Below are 20,140 nucleotides of genomic sequence, written 5' to 3'. Positions count from 1 at the left end.
GACCTTTATTGAGAAAGACTTCCAGTACATTTTCCTGGTGATGGCAAATATGTATCCCCTTAAATGCAGTTTGCATTCATAGTTAGAAGGTACAGGGCGAAAGCAGAGGAATGACTCAGAAGATGTTTTTTAAAGGCTGTTGGCTAAGCTCAAATCTGCCATCTTCTGGAGTATTTGCCCTTGCTTCTCTTTCTGAGCTTGATTTTGATGCCGTTAGTAATAAAACATGGTCATAACGTCATTAGGAAAAAGGAGGACAAGCATTATATATTGCCACAAGGATGTGCAGAATGCAGTCAGAATCTTTCTGCAAAGCTTTCCTTCTTCCTGTACACTATTTAGAAAAAAGAAGCAAATACTTGAAGATGCAAGTATCAAATAATTTTTTTCACTGAAGTTGTTCAGCACTTTTTGGCATCACATTATGAAAAAAACTTTTAAGTAACAGAAATATAGGGCCTTTAGAGCCCTGCACAGTTACAATGAGAATAGTAGTGTTGATATTAATTGCCCCTGGGTTTCACACTGCTATAATGTTTATACTAGTGCAAATGATGATTTTTTATAGCTGTGGGTAGGCTTTCAATTTTGTTATGGTGAAAACAAGGTAGAAATACATTCAGAAAACAAGACTTTGGGATATTGTAAATGTTATTCTCTACACCTGTGAATGAAATTCTGACATGTGTTTGCCATTTTGCTTATGATAGCATCATTTGGATTCAGATGTAAAAGTGCTTATGATAGTTGCTTCCTTTGCTTTGGGGAAAAATTGAAGTGCTGATTAATGTGTACAATTTGCACACGTGGCATTTCTTTTTCACAACTGAAACAAGATTCTGTTGAAAATCAGACTTGTAGAATGTATGGATGATATGGACCTTCATGTCTTTGATTGTTTTTTATTATTAAAAATGCTGCAGCTGATTTGGAAGCACAAACACTACACGAAAAATCTCCTGGTAATGAGTTTGGGATAAATTCCTCCAGAGATAGAATGTATTCTTAACTGAAAAGTGAGCCAGGTACCTAGAGTGTGATGGTAGGTAAAACCATACTGAAAGCCTGATCCCTAATCACATTTTAAAGGACATCTGCAATATGACTTTGGCAAATTTCATCTTTAAGATAAAAACTATAGAGCAATGGGAGAAAATCAGATGTTGAAACTAGTCTTTTATTTATTTATTTTTAAAATGAAGAGTCTGAATGAAATATCTGACAGCCTAATCTGTATAAGCCAAAAAGTTTATGTGTCTTGAATATAATTCTTTGAGTCCAGCTACTCTTCTGAAACTTATGCAGTAACTAATTACTGTTTGAGTGGAAAATATCCTAAAAAACTGACTTAACTGATTTCTATTACAGTAAGAGTGGTTGATGCTCTAATTAAAAAGTACACTGGGATAATTATGAAATAAATGTAGCAAATAAAATTAAACTCTTTCTGTGACTTTAAGAAGGAAAATATAATTCCCTAACATCTGAAACTGCAAATTCATTATAGGGTTAATGTGTTACGTACCAAATACCACTGAGATTTTGCTTTTGGATAAGGTCCCTGCTGAAAAAGGTAGAAGGGAGAATAAATAGAAATACTTGTGAATACAAGAGTGGTTTTACAGACCAATAACACTGGCTATGGCCCATGAAAGGCTGCTTTGATGTCTTGACCCCAGTGTAGGAAAAGCTCTGGCCCCTCCAATTCTGCCTCAGGAGTTACTTTCTGTACTATGGAAGATAGACTACTTGGGCTGAACCCTGCATTGTGGCTCTAGTTTGAGATGTAGACCTTATGCAGACTGCTGATAGCAGCAGTTTGTGCTGACTGTTGAAACTGCAGTTACTGCAATCTTGAGGCATTGGTTCAAGTGACATCCTTTAAATTCTGCAAATGCATGCTGCTGGAAAATAGGGAAATCTTTACACATATCCTGATGATACCAAGAGGAATAAAAACTTGAGAATTGTTAAGAGTAAGCCAGCAAAGAAGTCTGAATAATGTATTACAGAAATATAAAAAAAAAATTTAAAAGAGAAACTATGGACAAAGAAGACAAATAGTGGGAAAAAAAAAGTCCTATCATATTGTACAATTTACCTTTTGTTCTTGCAAAGCACTTAAGTACATGAAACTTTAACAAAAAAGCGCTGGCATTGGTGGCATAGGTTAATGCAGAGACTCTTTACAGAGTCAAGTGAAACTGAGCTGGGTAACTCAACTCAACTACCTGTCAGTGTTTTTCCATTGAGAATTCACTGGGCAGCAGTAGTAGACTATTGGCCAAGTGGACTAGACATTGGATAGCATAGGTGTCCTCTGCCATCTGTTATGTTTTGGGTAGGTCTACAAGAGCATGACAGATAGAAGTACAAGTGCTGTCACTGTTACTACAACAGTATGTAGAAAAGATGGAGAGAGACCCATGGCATCTTTACCATGCCATGCAGCTCATTGGTGTTTTGTCTGCTCACAGAGTATGCTATCCATGGCTGACAGTGCAAGCCCAAGCAGATGTCACAGATCCCAGTCCAGCAGGCTGGGCTCAGATATAGGTGGTGCACTTTGTGCTGGTGCTAAATGGAACTGCTTGCATGGGCAACATTTTAACCTTCTTAGTGGCTTGGAATGGTTTGCTTAAATTTACCTTGTTTTATGGGCAGTATAATGAAGTTAGCAAAAATTTAAAGAAGGGAAGTACAAATTGGTAAAAGTAAAAGGAGATAGCAAGTGTGAGAAGATATGGGAAAAGGCATCATTACTGACTGTGAGATAGGTAATTTTTACAGATCTTTGCAAGATTTTATATCCGTGCAAGATAAAATAATGGCGATCCATATTGTTGACTCCAAATACAGGGATCTGTTCCAGGGTTTGAGATGGACTTTCTTCCTTTTACATCCGGCTTTATGTGGTGAGCTAGTGCATTTATTGTGTAATGCAAAGCTAAGGATACAGAATCTTCCTGCAGAGCTAACAGCTAGTATTTAGAAGCAGACATGCAGAACTAGTAGGTCAAATATGTGTTATTGCAGTAAAATGGACAAGAAACAGTTGTTCTGTCACAGCATGCACAGGGTGGTTGGCTATAGCTTGGATGAAGATTTTTTTAAATGAAATAGCTGTTATTTCAGAGTGCCTGTCTCTTTAGTGATGAAAGTGCTTCTGTTACTGAAATGAACTTAAATGCTTCTGTTACTGAAATGACCTCCAGTGAGATCATTAAGCCTATGAAAGAAACAGATAAGTTAAGGAAGTTTTCTTACATTTACATCATAGAAATAGAAAAGATTAGATGTTTCTTTTGCAAAAATGTTTAACTAGCACCTTTTAACTACAAGATTTGAACACCACTCATGTAAGTAAAGAGTTCTTTAATTAGAGTACTTGCAATGCAGTCAATGTGTACAATCTGGACTTAGGGATACTAGTTTTTATTAGTTCTAAATCTTGAAGCAGACATTATTTTAAAGCTCTGCTTGCTGCAGCTTTTAATGTCCCTGTGGAAGCCTAAATTTTGTTCTAAAGAATCACAATTCCTCTCCAATGTATCATGAAAAAAATGACAAGTGACATGTGGTCTGCTACATGAATAGGGGAGTCTTCATCTAAGGTTAAATTGTGGTAGTTTTGTGTGCACTTTTGTCTCAGACTCAGCCTGGTCTTACCAACAAATTACAGAGAACTATCTGCAAGAGGAGCATGGCAACTAGAGTAATGTAGTTTTTAACCATATTATTTTTGTTTTTAACAAAATCTTAACTGTAACATCTTTGAAACATAGTAGTTACTGGATTTTAAGAAAAAAAAAAAAAGATAATGATCAAAGATGATTCCTGAAAAGGAAGATAAACATAAAATTTGAGCAATAAAATATTTAAATTATTTTATAGAAATTTCTATGGATAATGTACAAAGAGGTATTAAATTATTTAGCATAATTATGCCAATAATTTAGGCTTTTTATTAAACTTTTGTTTACCTTTAGTTCTGTAGTAAGTTGCAGAAATGCATAATTGTTTATGAAACACAGAAATATATTTTGAGTGAGCTGAAAAGCTATGACTAAGACTGAGATGCTGATTTGGGCATAGATAAGTATGACAGAACTGATAGAAGCAAGTCCATTTTCTGTAATAACAGTAAAAGAATAATAAATTATGTTGATGTTTAAAGGTTTACTTAGAACATTTCTCACACCAAACAATGTGTCAAGCAGAAATTTAATATGGAGAAGGCAGTTGTATTAGGTTAGAACCTATTAAAGATTGAAACATTGAGAAATTCTTCAGCTCCTTTACTATTGTTCCAGCACACCAGATAGCCAAAATGGAAACTTTTGTTAAGAAAGAAATATAGTTTGGGGTTATTTTATGGTTATGGCTTCTTGGGACGAAATTTCTAACAACAAAAATAAAACATGATTTTTTGAAGATCCATAGAACGATCCTTGAAGTGGCAGTGGTTATGACAGTAATCTGAAATGTGACAGATTGGCAGAGGCTTTAACTCCATTTGAGTAAACAAAATCTGACAGAAAGTATAACTGTCTTTTAGAATTACAAAAATTAAGGAAAAATTTCTCACTCAGAAGGTCTTTAGTTCATACTAGTAAAACAGGGAAGTTTTTGAAGTGTAAGAGGATGGAACTGTTTCCCACTTAGGTCTGGCTAGGAGTTGTGGATGCATGTCAGCAAGTTCAAAGGCAGTTAGATACTGGCTGGAGTGAACAGCAATTGTCCCGTGGTGTCTTTGTTTACATAGATATGACGAAAGCTGATGACTGTTGAAGCAATACTTATGCTTTGTTTAAAAAAAAATAATAATCAACTGCAGTAACTAAAGATTTACAATGGCAATTTTAACATAGTTTTACACATATTCTCCTGAAGCTTTTGTGTTCACAACACAGATGTTGGACAAGAACATCATCAGTAGCTATCAGCCTGAGTTATTAACATAATGTTTTCCATTGCCTTGTAGGCTGTTCAGCCTGCGCTTTTAGTAAAAGCAACAGAACTTTTCTTGATCTCCAGAAGGTTTTTTAGCTGTTATGACCACTGAAGATTTCTCAGGAGCTCAGCCACCAGGACACATTCAATTCTTGAGCATCTCTGGGTTAACTCTACTATCATTTATAGGTTCCCCTATAGAAGAGAGATTGTCTCCATTTAATGTATCATTGTTTTCTGTGCTGTCCCAGAAGCTTTTCCTAGTCCTCAGCTTACATTACTCAAGAGAAGTTTAATTCACCTAGATTATGACTACCTGTTACTGTGTCTGAGAGTATTTAATCAATTTAATATTTGTATATGACATTTAATTCCCTTTATAATTTTTATTTTTGCAACATTGATAAAAAACTTAGAAGTAAAAGAATCTGCTTGTCTACACTGGTGTAGATTAAAAGTTTAAATATTGCAATAAAATTCTAGCTGTGGTGCAGACAAGCACCAATGAAGATAATAGTAGCCAGGCAGATATTAAATATATGAATGTATAAATAATGCATGACTATTTTAGGTCACCTTTCTGGCTAAAATGGCATAGTTGTCCTGTTACTCTTCCTGTTTTGTTTCAGTGTTGCAAGGTTACAAATCTCTCCCATTAAACACTGACAAATGCAAAACCACATTTTTACACCATCACTTCCCTAGCCTCAGTCTGTCTTGTGGATGGATTCCTCCCTCAACTCTTGTTTTGGAGGGTTTTTTTTTTACCTCAAGAAAGATCTTTTAAAAATCCGTTTTTTTCCCCTCCCTTGATGGGCCTGCAAGTCCACCTTCTAGAGAGCCAGATGAACAGAATACCTGATTAACTTCTTACAGGATTTTCATTTTATGCAGAGCAGCAGGAGGAATGTTGTACCTTTTCTGGTGCAGAGCTAAATTTCCCACCAGAACCATATATCTGCAAAGCAGACTTTCTCTCTCCCTCAGTAGATCCCAAGGAAAGTGAGCAAGAAATGTGGCAACTGCCTTCTTTCGGCTACAGGCAAGTATAGCAAGGCATTTTTGTGACAACTACGACTCTAGAGACTGCACTTCACTTCCACTCCAGTAAACCAAAGCTGCCAGAAGACTTTCAGCTGAGACGTTGATATTCAGTGTTGCTTCTGTTCTCACCTAGAGCACCCTCCAGGCATATATATAGGCTCCAGGTAGTTGCAGAAACGGCTTCATTCACTGTTGTCTTCTCAAGATATTTTGGAACCTTACCAAAGAAAGAACTAACTGGAAATACCAGAGATGTTTACATAAGAGAGATACACAGTTTCTCTGCTGACCACATACTGTTTTCAGTGTAGCTAATCATTCTTTGCTTTAGATAACTTTTTAGTTAAAGAGTTGCAAGCACATCTCTTTGGTTATCACTAAAACTGGGCCTTTACCAGAATGTTAGATGTGAATGCCAGAGTTACTGAAGTCCAAACTCCACAATTTTGCAGTCACTGCATGTTGCACCACTGTGAACCCTTAGTCTTAGCACTTGTGAGTGGTGGGAAAGACATGATCTTGATCCAAACTTCATAGCTCACTCTCATGAAATACTTCGGGCAACACCAGCTTTTTTCCTCTAGCTGCCACAACTATGTCTGATGGGATTTACCATAAAAAAAATTCTCTGTGGTAACTTTAAGTTAGTCAGCTTTGGTCTGATGTTTCTGATGGCAACAGCTGAAAGCTCAGTGTGGGCTGCATCAGTAAAGAGGACAGAGGATTATGATTAGACTGAATAAAGGCACCTCAGATAGTGTAGTGTATAATAGGTACATTGATACATAATCTTAGAAAACCACAGCAGGATCTGAAGGAGGAAAAAAAAGGCAAAGTCAGATCTAGTATGATCTTTATTGTTATTTATATTCCTGTAGCACTTCATGAGTCTAACATCTGTTCATATTTATACCAGTAGTGTATAAAGACTGTAGAAATAGATAGACCAAATTCCTGAAGTTTACTGTCTACATGTAGCAAAGAGAGTGGGGAATGAGAAGGCATGATGTAGGATCAAAACAAGTGATCCTGGACACCAGAATCTTAAATACCTACACTGGATTTGCTAGGCTTTTTAGTAAATAATTTCCTAAAAAAGAAGAGGAGGAATTTTAATGAAAACTATATATTTGGTTTCTACATATTCCCTGTGAGCTTTTCCTAGGTCAAGAGATAACACAAAGGATTTTGTCTGAAAGAGTGTGTTAGAGCTCAAATCCGTGAGATGGAAGAGCCTGGAGTCACAAAATGCTACAGCCGAGGGAAAATGATCTATATGTGATGGCATAGAGGACCAAATAAATTGACATGGAGCAAACTAACCTACAAAAACTGATGAACAAAGAATATAACAAATGCATCAATCTCTGATTGATGGCAAAGAAAGAGATCATTTGCTTTGCTAAAGCAGATGAAAACAAGCTTGCAGCAATTCAGAACTATATGCCAAGAGGAGAGACTATGTGGACAGATAAGGAAAGTTGCAGTTTATGATGCCGAAGGGTAAAGTGAAGGATAATACCAAGTAATAGGGTTTGTTTTTTTTTTTGAAGAGTGTGTTTAAGCGTTTTGTTCAGTTGCTAAATTTAAAGTGTAGAAAACCCTGGAATAAACCTGTTAAAAATAATTCCATTTTTAAAAAGTTTTTCTTTTCTTTTTTTTTTTTACAGCGGTTTCTAAACTGTCAGTACAGGTTGTAAATGTTTAATGCTTCCTTAAGTGCTTCATTTAATGTGAAAGCATACAAAACATTTCTGCACAGAAAGGGAATTCTGCAATTTTGAGAAACTGAAAGCAGAGTTGTCTGGTTTTCAAATTTGCCTGAAATCACTGGAAAATCTGAAGTCATAATGATTTTTTTTTCCCCATTTTTGCCCTTTCTTGTGAAATAGTCTTAAGTCAGATCTTTTCATTCTAATGTATGTAGTTATGAACACTTACTAGCTCACACAAACTGATGCTTTGAAATCTGATTCCATCATTTACTTTAGCCACAACTTGAATTTCAGATGGTGGATTTCAGATGTCTGTATCTCTAGCTAAAGCTAGCAATGAACTAATAAGGGAACATGCTGAATATTCTTTCATTCTCTTTTTCCATGAATTTTGATGTGCTGGAAGTCCTAAGTGCTCTTAAAGTCAAGCTGCTTCCCAAGCCAAAATAAACTACAAGAAATGTAATGCAAGAGGCAAACAGGAGCTGACTGAGGAGTAAAGATTCCCAACAGAAGTTAATTACTGCCTTGGTACTTAGAAAAAACATACATTCCTGCCTTTTTAATATCCTTTATATTACATATAATTCCCCAGAAAATTAATCAAGAGCTTCATGCAGAGATTTAGTTTATTATTTACCTCAAAACAGAATAGAAAGAATGATGTTGGAAGTTACAAAAAGATGTAATCAAATACAAGATTTTTTAAAATTTTACTCTCAAAAGACTCCTTCTTGCAATTGAAATAATGATTGTGATGCTTTTGCTTAGCCTAAGCCATTTTATGAAAAAAGCTGCTGCTTTTTTACGTGTTGTTGATTTAAAAAAAAAAAAAAACAAACCTGTACATATGAGCATTAATTATTTTAATTCTTGTTAATTTTAACGTGAATCAGCATATTAAAAAAACATTGCAAGTATGATGCTTATGAATCTACCATCGTCAAGTAACTGCATTGCCTCTATTTAATTTTTGAAATTTGGAATAATTTTCACATTGTTAGTATTTTTAAGGGTGCCAAGATCTTTAGAGGAGCTAAATAATAGGATAATAATAATAATAATAATAATGAAATAATAATAAGGATAATACTACAGAGCACTGCATCACAAAATATTAATTAGCATTGTGTACTTTAAGTGGAATTTCAATCTTATTTCTGTTACTTGTTTAAATTTGTTTTCCTTCCAGGTACTGTGAAATGCAAACACGCAGATAGTATGATACTTGTTCTGCCTAAATGCTAAAATTGCTCATTTTCATGTCCTGAGATACTATCATCTCCCACAAAGCCAAGAAGAGTAACCTGAATCTAGAATATCTTGCTGTTGCAGTAGGCCGTTCTAGAGATAAGGGAGACAGCAATGCATATACAGCATAGAGATTGTCATAGCTTGCTGGTGATAGTGTCTTACTGCTGCAGGCAACATCCTTTGTGTCAGATGTAAAGCTACTGTTTTTAATAGCCTTTGGCCCTTACAACTGCTGTGCCACTCTGAAAAAGCAGGAGAGTTCATGGCAAAGGCTGGAATAGTTTCAACTCAAACCAAATTCCTTTTGCCTGTCGCCATTCCTCTAGCCCTTTTTGTGGGGACTGGAAAGGGGGATCTAACATTTCTATGCCCTGGTAAGTCATCATAAACAACAGCTTTATGCCACTTTGCCAGTGATGTCTGTATTAATCTTGTTCTGTTTTAACATTCACACTGTAAAGGAGGCAGAACTCAACTTACATAATTTAATCAACATCTGGCCCCGATTATACTGGCATAACTGGTCCAATATCTGTCTGCTTTTCTGGTTATGTTCTTGCTATTGTATGTGGTAACTTAATTATTTGCCCCAGAGAACTCTTGTGCACATTAACACTTCCCTCTTGCCCTTCTTCACAGTAAGGAGACCAAAGGAGAGCGGCCCATTTTCTGAGGAGATAGGGCATATGGTTGAACATCTCATGACAAGTCCTCAGAAGGTTCAGTGTGTTTCTGAAGTGCTCAGCCTTTACCTACTGAGCTGTCTTCTCGGCTGTCTTCTTCCTTTTTAACTCTTAGTGGGATCTGGAGAGGCAAAGGAACTTATAGCCCCATTTTGATGTATCTCATCGAGAAAGCAAGACTTTAAATTACCATGAGGTCCTATTGACATAGGGTTAAAGAACAGAGGGGAAGGGAACAACAAAGCTAGAAAGCTTAGTACTGAGGAGTGGAGAAAATTGGGAAATGCTGCTCATTCCAGGCAATGCTAAGAGCAATTGGGGATGGAAGCCTCGATAGGTGACAACTAAGTGGAGAGAATTAGGTGTTTATGAAGGAGCATATGGATTTCTTGGAACAATCTAATGAAGAATGGAGAAATAATTATTTGAAGACTTCAACGAAGTTCATTGGGCCCCTCAGTAAGTAAGCAGCGAGAGCAGATTCACTTTTTTGAGGACACCATGTGACTAAGGGTTTTCAGTGAGGTAATTAACTTTTCACTCTATGTATTTATTAATGGAATTTTTATTTTGGAAGCTAGATGCAGAGATTTCAAGATTTTCTGGAGACAGTAGGGCAGGTAAAGAAGTGGGGAATAAAGAGAAAGTAAGTTAATGGGAGAAATACAGAAAGAGTAGAAGAAACTTGTGTGAATAAAACTATGGTAAACTTCAGTGTGTAAAAAGAGGTTGCTTTTTCCTAGAGGGCAGCTGACACAGTTGCAGTACCAACTAGACTGGGGTGCATTTGCAAGTTAAACCTTGTATATTTGTTGTTATTTTTGTACTTAAAAAAAAATGACCTGTAAAGATTGTGTAGACTCAGGCAGCAGAATTTATTAATAGTGTAATATAAATGATACCTCTGTATGTGTATAATAGATGCTGTTTCTCATTATGTGTCTCATTTTAGCCTTTCTTCCCCACTGAAAAAAGAGAACAACCTGTGATACTGATGAAGGCAGTGTCATTTTAAAGGTACAGGTGCCGGCTGGTTTTGGCTTAATGTGAACATCACTGTCCATATATATGCCTACATATACACAGGACAAGTTAGAAAATTTGTGCTAATCTAATCTTATTTCCTCTGTAGCAATTGCTGTAACCTTGAGACAGTTGTTAAAAACAGGATATTCCGCATTTATTTACTAATAATCTGGGATGTAAAAGTTGTTTTGATCACCCCCTTTGTTTTTACACTAGAAACAGGATATGTTCACTTTTTTGAGCCCTGCAGGAAAAAAATCAGAACTTTTACATGATGCTTCTCACTAATTATTTTGTTGCCTTGACAGTTTAACAGCCTGCAATTCCTGACTCTTCCTATTACTGTGAACTTAAATAGATGTAGTATGTTCACTATATTTACCAGGGATGAATCACCTGATGCCTGCCATGCTTCTACAGCAAAGGAGATTCTTCCAGTAAAAAGTCTGCAAAATGCAGTAGTAACATCTTGGGGGTTTGTTTTATTGTTTTCAGGGTGCTGGGTGCACTGCACTGGTGGTAGCTGTGGTGGCAAGGAAGTTAGAACTTACCAAAGCTGAAAAACATGTACATAATTTCATGATGGACACCCAGCTAACTAAAAGAGTAAGTCACTATTTGTATTCACCACTGAAAAGGAAATGTGTGTCAATTTATTTCTGCATTTGTTTTAATTAGTCTCCTACTCCGCTGTCCTGCTGAACTTTTTCACAGGTATGATTTTACAAGGAGGAGGAATCCCGTGCCCTGAGCTTTTCTCTGACTTGAGAGCAACTGTGAGTTCTCAGCAGATTTTTGAGGATTTGAGTATTTTCCATAGAGGAACCTTGCAACTGAAAGATAACTGCTATAACCAACAATTAAATGCTGTGAAACTAAAGACTTGTATATTAAGCTCAAAAACTTTCAGACAGCGTATGAGAAGAATTTTTTTTTCGTAGCTAAAATAGGTGAAATTACTGATGTATACAAGAATTTCAAGCTATACAGCACATTCTTAAGAAAAAGATATGGTTTGTGAGACAGTCTTTCCAAGTGCTTTGTGAAATCAACACAGGGTTCATTCACAGGTGGCACAAAGTACTGATGTGCCTTGAAAGAATGATACTATTTTTAGAAGACCTTATTTTTAAAACCACGGTAGAAATCATTAGAATTCATAAAACATATTTTAAATTTTTCCTTATGAAATACGAAAATATTTATGTTATATATTATGTTAAATATTTATCATATTTATGTTATGATAATGTCATGGACAATGTAAGAATTCTGCAAACCGGGCAATAGAAACCCTATTTTGAAATAAAACAGGTCAGCATTGAGGGAACAAGAAAATGAGCAGGCACTATACAATCCTCAACTATTTTAATCTTCCTTATTGAGAAGAGCCAGTAGGGAGAGAAAGGTGCTTAACTCACACAGGAACTGGGCAGAGCTTGTCCTTCCTGATGGGTGCGGAGGGATGCTGTTACCCCACCTGGACACCACAGCTCTGCTCCAGGCAGCAGGGCAGCTTCTCCCTCAGCCCTGCCCCAGGCAGTGCCATGTCTCTGCACATAGTGTTTCCAGGACATGGCAGCACTCTTCTCTGCTTGTGCTGGCTAACTCGTTTCTATGCTGGTCACCACAAACAGCTGGTGTCTCTCCAAGGAGGCATGGCAGGGAGTCTAATAATGAGTGGAAGCACAGTATAAAGAGTTTCTGACTTGAGGTGCTTATTTGAGCTTCTTGATTTACACTCCCTTTACAGTCAGTTAAGCTCTTGTTGGTACTAGACCACAGACAACAATTTGTCCCTTCCTAACTCAGTCACTTTTCACACGTAATCTGATGGTTGAACTCAAAATATGGTTCAGGGGGAAAAAGGGATTTGTGAGATTGGCCAGATCTTGAGTCTGGCCTTCATTTATGCCTCGTAAAGTTTATTTCACTCAACAACCCTTCATCTAAATTCCAAGTGTCCAAATAATGCTTTGGTAGCTTCAAACTCATGAAACTCAAAGCACATGAAAAGCAAACCAAGCAAATAAATCTGGGATGAACATCTTGTCAGAAAATGGTTACACAGATACTAGAGAGGTTTCCTCACAGCCTGAAGATAGCCATACTTCATGGAAATGCAAAAACTAGGTAGAGGTTGTGAAGAGGGCTCTAAAATGTGACTGTGCTTCCACTGAAGTCAGGACCAAGGTTCTCCAGCGTTTCTACAGGTACAAGGTGGAGACCTCTTGCTGGGAAGAGCTACTGCATGGCGTTCCTGCAGTGCCTTTACCTAGACATTGACTGACCTCTGCCTCTGCAGTGTCTAGCGTGATACAAAGTTGGAGGGAGGGAAAAGAAAGAAGGACATTTTTCCTTTGCAAGTAACCTAGTTGTTTCTGCCATTAATCAAAATAACCTTGAAATTCTTTGGCAGTTGTTTTCAAGTATTATTGACAATTTTGGTGGATCTGAGAAGGAACTGTAGGTACTCTTAACATTTTATGGAAAGCATCATTTAAAAAAAAATGCAAAGCTCTTATGAAGCAGAACACTGGCTGCATTAATTGGCAATTTTTTTTTTTCATCTCCTCAGTGAATACCAAGAAAGAAACAAGAATAAAAATGTAAGGGAAAAAAAGAAAAGTTCAAACAGCTCTGGAAATTTAGACTGTTAAATTGCTAAGAGAAGGTACTAATTTAGAAGGTACTAACCATAGAACAAGAAAGAAATAAATTTTATGATCCTATTAAATACATTTATTTACCATAAAGATAATACATTAGTATTTCCTCGATGTAATGTATATTTCCATAAGCACTGAACAGTGCTAGCTGTTTAAGAGAGACAAATTATTCCCTGGTGCAGAGAGCTGGTCTGCAATATCATGGGACATGAAAATAGCTGAGCAGTCTTCTTGGTCCAGTTACTGTTTTATGCCCTGCAGCTTCTTGATGTACCCACTTCTCACAATTAGGCAGAGTCTTAAGCGCTCTAGAAAGAGTTCATACCAGAAAAGAGAAAACACAATATAATGCTACTTTTGTCAGCCTGATGTTTTTCTTTTATTACAGGTGAAAAATGCAGCGGCCAATGTTCTCAGGGAAACATGGTTAATTTATAAAAACACAAAGCTAGTTAAAAAGATAGACCATGCGAAAGTAAGGAAACATCAACGCAAATTCTTGCAAGCTATTCATCAGTAAGTACTATTTGGCTTTGGTTTTCCTTCTCCAGGTATTTTCTGTTGTAGTTTCCTTCTCCCTCATAGCCACTCCTAGTCTCCATGTCCCATCCTGCCCACAACTCCAAACATTGATCTTAAGATTGTTTTTTGTCTAAGAGTAAGACAAAGATAAGGTTTTACTGTATTTCCTGTTTACAAAGAAAATTTAAAAGTATAGTGTCTGTATATGTCTAATATGGGGTAAATCTAACCTGTTTATATATTTTTTAGAAGTTTCCCATGCTTCTTGAATTATTTAAGACTGGTTTTTGTGTTTTGCCACTGAGACTATCCTTTGTTACTAAGTATTTGATTAGAGGTTGTAAGAGACAAGCTACGATAGATGAAAATGGAAAAAGTTTATGGTAGATGTTTTAGTAATTTAAAATCAGATGTGATAGGAGACAGCCTATGAGTATATATGTAGTGTTTAATGAAATTATATGCATCAAACATCATTGTACAGCCCAACAGCAAATAGTTGTCTCTCCCCATCATATATTCTCAGTGAATAAAATATGAGTGTGTCAGCTGTCACCGCTGACATACCTTCTAGAAAATGGGAGCATATGCCAACAGTCATTGTGTGACTTTGAGCACCTCTGGTGTGATTCAGATGATTTATTCACCTCTGTTGACATCTTAAGGGGTTGAAAACAAGCCTGAGAACTTCAAGCAGTAGTAGGATTAATTTGAATTATGGTGTTGCTGGATTATAAGTGTTTCTCTAAAATTCATAATACATATCATAAAGCACATCAAACCCGTTAGTATTGTGCAATGATTCAGTTACTCTTCCTTGGGCTACATGGGAGAAAAAAAAAACTTGTCCCCAGGAACCACAGATTGTTCTTGAGGAATGATCAGGACCAATGCCATCAGACAAAAGTCTGCTCTATTTGATGTCCTCATCCAGCCTGAGGCAGCCATTTGCATAGCCTATGAAATTAGCTTACGTGAGATAGTGAGGAGATGTAGACAGAAAAAGTTTACTTTCAAACTGATGCTTTGATAACCTTTGAGACTGAGTCTGTGTTTGAACCAACCTGCGAGGAGCTGTGAGGAAAGCATCCATCATGGAAGGAATACCTATGTGTCATCTTGCAGGAAAGACAAGAAGGAAAGGCCAGGTTATCATATTTCCTATTAATAAATTTAGGGTAACAATCATTGTTTCTCTGTTTCGTAGCAATGTTTTAAAGTAATGAGTAGCTAAGCTTCAGATATGAACTGTTCTGTAAATCTTGGTTACTGTGTTATATTTAGCAAACTTGCAGGATTAAAAGTTACTGTGCTATTCCAGAAATACTTGAATGAATAAAAAAGAGAACAAAAGTTGAGGTATTTTTATGCAGATATAAAAGATATGATTTCCTAGTCTGATTATCCTGCTTAGCTTAAAGGAGTGGGAGTTGGAGAAGAGTGGCAGGAGTTCTCGAGTAGAGGATGTAATGTCTTATGTATCCTTTGCTGGACTTGAATCCTTAACTGTAGAGGTTATTTCTTAACATTTTAACTTTGCTATTTTGTATCTGTGTATGTGTGTGTGTGAGAGAGAGCTTCTCAGAATATAAAGTGTTATTCTCTGCATCAGCCTTAAAAATTAATTGATCAGGTGGGGTGAAGAATGTGGAAGCAGTAATTTTTTCCTAGCTGTGCCTGACAAACTTTGAACAGCTATGGTAATAGTGCATTTCCCTCTCTCCTTTAGCTCTTTTCATCCCATTCCCAAAACTTTAGTATTTAAGCAAAAAAAACCCATAACAATCCAAGGATCATTGTCTCACTATGGTGAAGAGTGTGCCATGGATTAAAACTTTGCTCTGGCAGTTAGCTTTCTTCGAGCTGTAGCTGATTGCTAATTAATTTTTCTTTCTTTGGATCTTTGAACTTTTCTCAAGAGACTCAGCGCAGTACATGGCTTTTTTTGGATTCCTAGGCTTTTATTGGTTCCTCTCCTTTACCTTTCCAACCGTTCTACCGGAGACAGAAATCAAAGGAGTGAAGCATGAGGGCCAGTTTTGTACAAGAAACCAGAGCAGATCATGACAATAGTCTCAAATTCATGGTCACAGCTCTAAAACTGCCTTCAACTGCCCTGGGTCTTTTTTGCTTCTTATACACACAACAAATAAGGTGAAGGTGAAATCATCACTCTAAATAATACTATTAAAAGACGTTTAATGTATTGTATGAATTAAGAAAATCTACACTGGATAGTTAATGGAAAGATTTGAAGCTATTGCAGGTTGTTTCTTTATGAATGCAAGTGAGCTAGACTCCACCTCAGGCAGTTATGGATTGAAAGAAGTAGCAATTCCCTAGGGTTTCCCACCTACTAAATTGAGCCCACTGTGCTCATTTGGTTGTTTTAGTATATTTTACAGTTTGTTTTCTTTTGTTTTGTCTTTTTATTTCAACAAAATGAAAATAGAGCTCGGAAGTAAGTTGTATAAGCTGTTCCTTTCTAAATTTGCAGAATTTACCACTGTCTGCATGCAAAAAATAGTATTTATTTGTGAACTTCAGTGATCTGATTGCTGCCATGGAAACACGATCCAGAATCATGATCTTTTGCTGTGATAAGTGAAGTTCATAAAATCAAGATGTTTCATATTTTCCCTCAATGAATTTAGGAATGAAAATCTTGACAGTTTTGTTTAAATATGAATACTGCAGCTAAAGACTTGCCATTACCTAGCAATACATTTTTATAGTCTGTGATAGGAATCAAGTTGGTTACCCTGAGGAATTATCATGTTGGTGTCAGTTGGTACTTGCTTTGCTACAATAACAATGGATTTCTTGATATTTTAATATTAAGATACCTCCTGGCAAGCAGATGAGTCAATGGATCTTAAGCAAAGCAGAAACGCACATTCTACAAATTATTTGAGAGATGCTCGGCAGAACACCAGGGTTATCACTCTCCAGTCAAATCGTTACACACTTACCTCTGAGTAATTCTTTGTCTGAGACACTAATAGTACAACTACTACCTCAGAGACTCCTCCATATTTTTTGCTTTAGAATAGGTTCAGCTTTAAGTCTCTGAAAGCACCATCCCTACAGTTTGCATCTTTATGTTGTGCTCTGAAGCAAGCCTCCAGGGGAAGAAGAACATACGACATTGAAGATCCAAGCCACTGGAATGTCGATTTTATGTGAATAATTGATTTCTGCATTAACAGAGTTACTTCCATGTGTTTTAAAAGATATTTTACTCTTCACAACTTACTTTCTCATGGCAGTTAGTCTAGCTATATAAAGGAAATGCTCAATAACTAAAGATATGAGCAGAAACTGGTTTTGGAATATCCCCAAGGCAGCTTTCTCTAAACTGGTTTTCTAAGTAACACCTTCACTGAGAAAATGCCAGAGTAGGCATTAGCAACTCACCTGCAACAAAATGCTGCCAAACTTATTTTCATTTGACAGCTAACTGAATGTTTAGTTTGCCTGGTCCTTCACATACTAGCAGACTGCATGATATTTTAACACACATTGTTTCTAGATTGATATACTGTTTTTTAAAAACCCTAATCCCTGCTTAAAACAGCCACCAGAGAAGTCACTGAACGTCCATGTATTTCTCTGCTGGGAAATGTTGAGCAAATGGCTCATGCTTAAGAGGGTGTCATTGCTTTTTTGTAAAAACAGCATCTACAAAACACTCCTTTCACAGTTAATCTGAATAATATTGACTTTATTTCAGGAAACACATAAGAAAGTTCATGTATGTATCTTTCAAAGAATGTACAGAACTACTAATCATGCAAATAGGTAGGCATCAAAGAGAAAAATACACTCTTGCTGTTTCTTTTGTAGTTTTTTGATGTGGTGTATATATAGCTCATTAAAAAGGAATGCCTGATGAAGCTTTAAAATGTAGTCATATTTAGATTCACAGATTATGTAAGAGAATCAAATGTATTGGCAAGTGTATTGGATATTTAGCTGCTGCTCAGATGCAAGTTCTGTTTGAAGTAATGAGAAACTCACTTATCACTGTATTTCCATCAGGTTCAAACACGTGCTAACCCAATCCATTTCCAACAGAACAGGCCTAATACCTGTATCTAGTCATGTAGGCATGGGAAGATTCTTGATTACTACAACACTAATGACAAAAAATGTTATTCTATGTTTCTTCCTATATCTACTTGTCATGATACTGAGGCTTTGAGGAATGGCTTTCTGTCATATAGTCTGGATCAATTGTTATCCCCCTTTTTGAATTAAATTTTGACCATGGCAAATAGTATTCTCAAGAACATCACATTTCCTTGCTCTTTCCTTTTTTGCGGTGTTGAAGAAGCATGCTTCTCATTGTAGCAGGCACATGACCAATTCTGACTTTACACAAAGTGCTCAAGGCATTGTCCATCCAGTTACTTGCTCTTGTAAGTTTTGTGCATGCTTTCTAAAGTCCTAATATGACTACATACACAAAAAAATCTGACTAAAAATTCTGCTTTTTAGATTAAGAAGTGTAAAAATGGAACAAAGGAAACTGAATGATCAAGCCAACACTTTGGTGGACCTGGCAAAGGTTAGTAGGTGATTGCTACTGGTTTAACATTCATCCTTTCAAAATCAAGAGTTTCTAAAGTTAAAATGTTACACATAATACAAGCAAATATTATTGACAAGTTATTATTGCTTTATACTTCAGGGAGTCAGTCATTTGATTAATCTTCATTTCCTTAGGATTGTTTATAAACTTCAATGGGTTTTTCTACTGAATTACATCCAGTTTTGTCTGTAGCTTAAGTCTAATCTGAAGACTTGGTCTGTTACAGGGAGAAATTCAGTTATTATTTTTGAGCAGTTCCAAGTCTCTATGAAATAACACATTCCAGATTACGTTTTTACTGACCACTATGGCATTTTAAAGTGCACCATATATACCTGCTGTAATCAAACACTGTTTTGTAGAAGGCAGGCAGATTGAGAAACAGAAGTAGAGATGCATACAATTGAGTTTATTTCTCCCTTCTCTACATTTCAAAAACAATCCACCCAACTAAAGAAAATCAGGTAAATTTAAAGAGAAAGCAAACAAACAATATTTGTGTTCTACCTTGGAGAATTAGAGGAATGGATCACTAGTCCTTCTGTCTCGTAGTGACTTATGCAACTGGCTGTACAGGAAGCTGAGCATGGTGCATTTTTAAGCACCTGAACTTCTGATCTTTAGTCTGATTCATTTACACCTTGACACCTAATTGCTACTCATATTATATTACATTTGTACTTACCAGATTTGTGAATCTACAAGGAAAATTATTCCACAAGACTGGATATGTTTACAGTATTCATATCCATTTGTTCTCTTTTTTTTTATGAAGTGCAAAAAGCATTTACAAACCTTTGTAGGGTTGAGCTGCTTGTTACAATATTTGTAAGGTCTCTCTAAACTTTTTTGTTACATCATTTTACTTTCAGACTCAAAACATCATGTATGACATGATTTCTGACTTAAATGAAAGAAGCGAAGACTTTGAGAAGAGACTTGTTACCCTGGAAACTAAACTGGAAACTTTAATTGGTAGCATTCAAGCTCTCCCTGGACTGATCAGCCAGACAATCAGCCAGCAACAGAAGGATTTCCTCGAGGCTCAGATACAAAATTATGATAAGCATGTTGCCTACAGTGCTGAGCGATCACGATCTTTGTCAAGAAGAAGGAGATCATCCTCCACAGCACCACCGACTTCATCAGAGAGTAGCTAGAAGAGAATAAGTTAACCACAAAATAAAGACTTTTTTGCCATCATATGGTCAATATTTTAGCTTTTATTGTAAAGCCCTATGGTTCTAACTAGTGTTATCTGGGTTCTGATGTCAGAATCCTGGAAACCTGAACACATTTTAGGCCAAAACGAGTCAAAACTCTTCTTTTTTTTCCCCCCTCCTCCTCCCAGATGCATAGTGAATGCACCTATTATTGCTATATTAGATTATACCTCCTGTAATTTCACCAACTTTTTATTCATGTACTTCAAACAAACTTTACTACTACAGTATATTATATAATATAATAAAAAGGTCAATTTCTGCACATAGTTGCTTGGTTACTTGGACTTAACTAAAAAAAAGCTCACAATCAAAAGGCCTAATTCTAAACTTTTAAGAAACAAAATTGAAGCTTAATAATTATCTCTTGGTATGAAGACATTCTCTAAACTTTGCTTGTAGTGGAGGGGGAAAAAAATCAATATTCATCTAACAGTGTGCTGTATATGTCTAGTCA

General features: G+C 36.3%; 1 protein-coding gene across 1 annotated transcript in view; it reads left to right on the top strand.

Moving 5' to 3' along the window:
- The window catches only part of KCNN2 (potassium calcium-activated channel subfamily N member 2), a 67,674-nt gene extending 48,011 nt beyond the window's left edge, over window positions 1-19,663 (top strand). The window contains exons 5-8 of the mRNA XM_062018283.1: window positions 11,171-11,281; window positions 13,733-13,860; window positions 18,367-18,436; window positions 19,333-19,663. Of these exons, the coding sequence (XP_061874267.1) occupies window positions 11,171-11,281; window positions 13,733-13,860; window positions 18,367-18,436; window positions 19,333-19,620 (597 nt within the window). The 3' untranslated portion in view covers window positions 19,621-19,663. The remainder of the gene's footprint in view (window positions 1-11,170; window positions 11,282-13,732; window positions 13,861-18,366; window positions 18,437-19,332) is intronic.
- The last annotated feature ends 477 nt before the right edge of the window (window positions 19,664-20,140 follow it).

This window comes from Colius striatus, chromosome Z (genome assembly GCF_028858725.1).
Source record: "Colius striatus isolate bColStr4 chromosome Z, bColStr4.1.hap1, whole genome shotgun sequence".
NCBI lineage: Eukaryota > Metazoa > Chordata > Aves > Coliiformes > Coliidae > Colius > Colius striatus.
The sequence above is the reverse complement of the archived record's forward strand: the minus strand, read 5'-3'. Positions and strand labels throughout refer to the sequence as shown.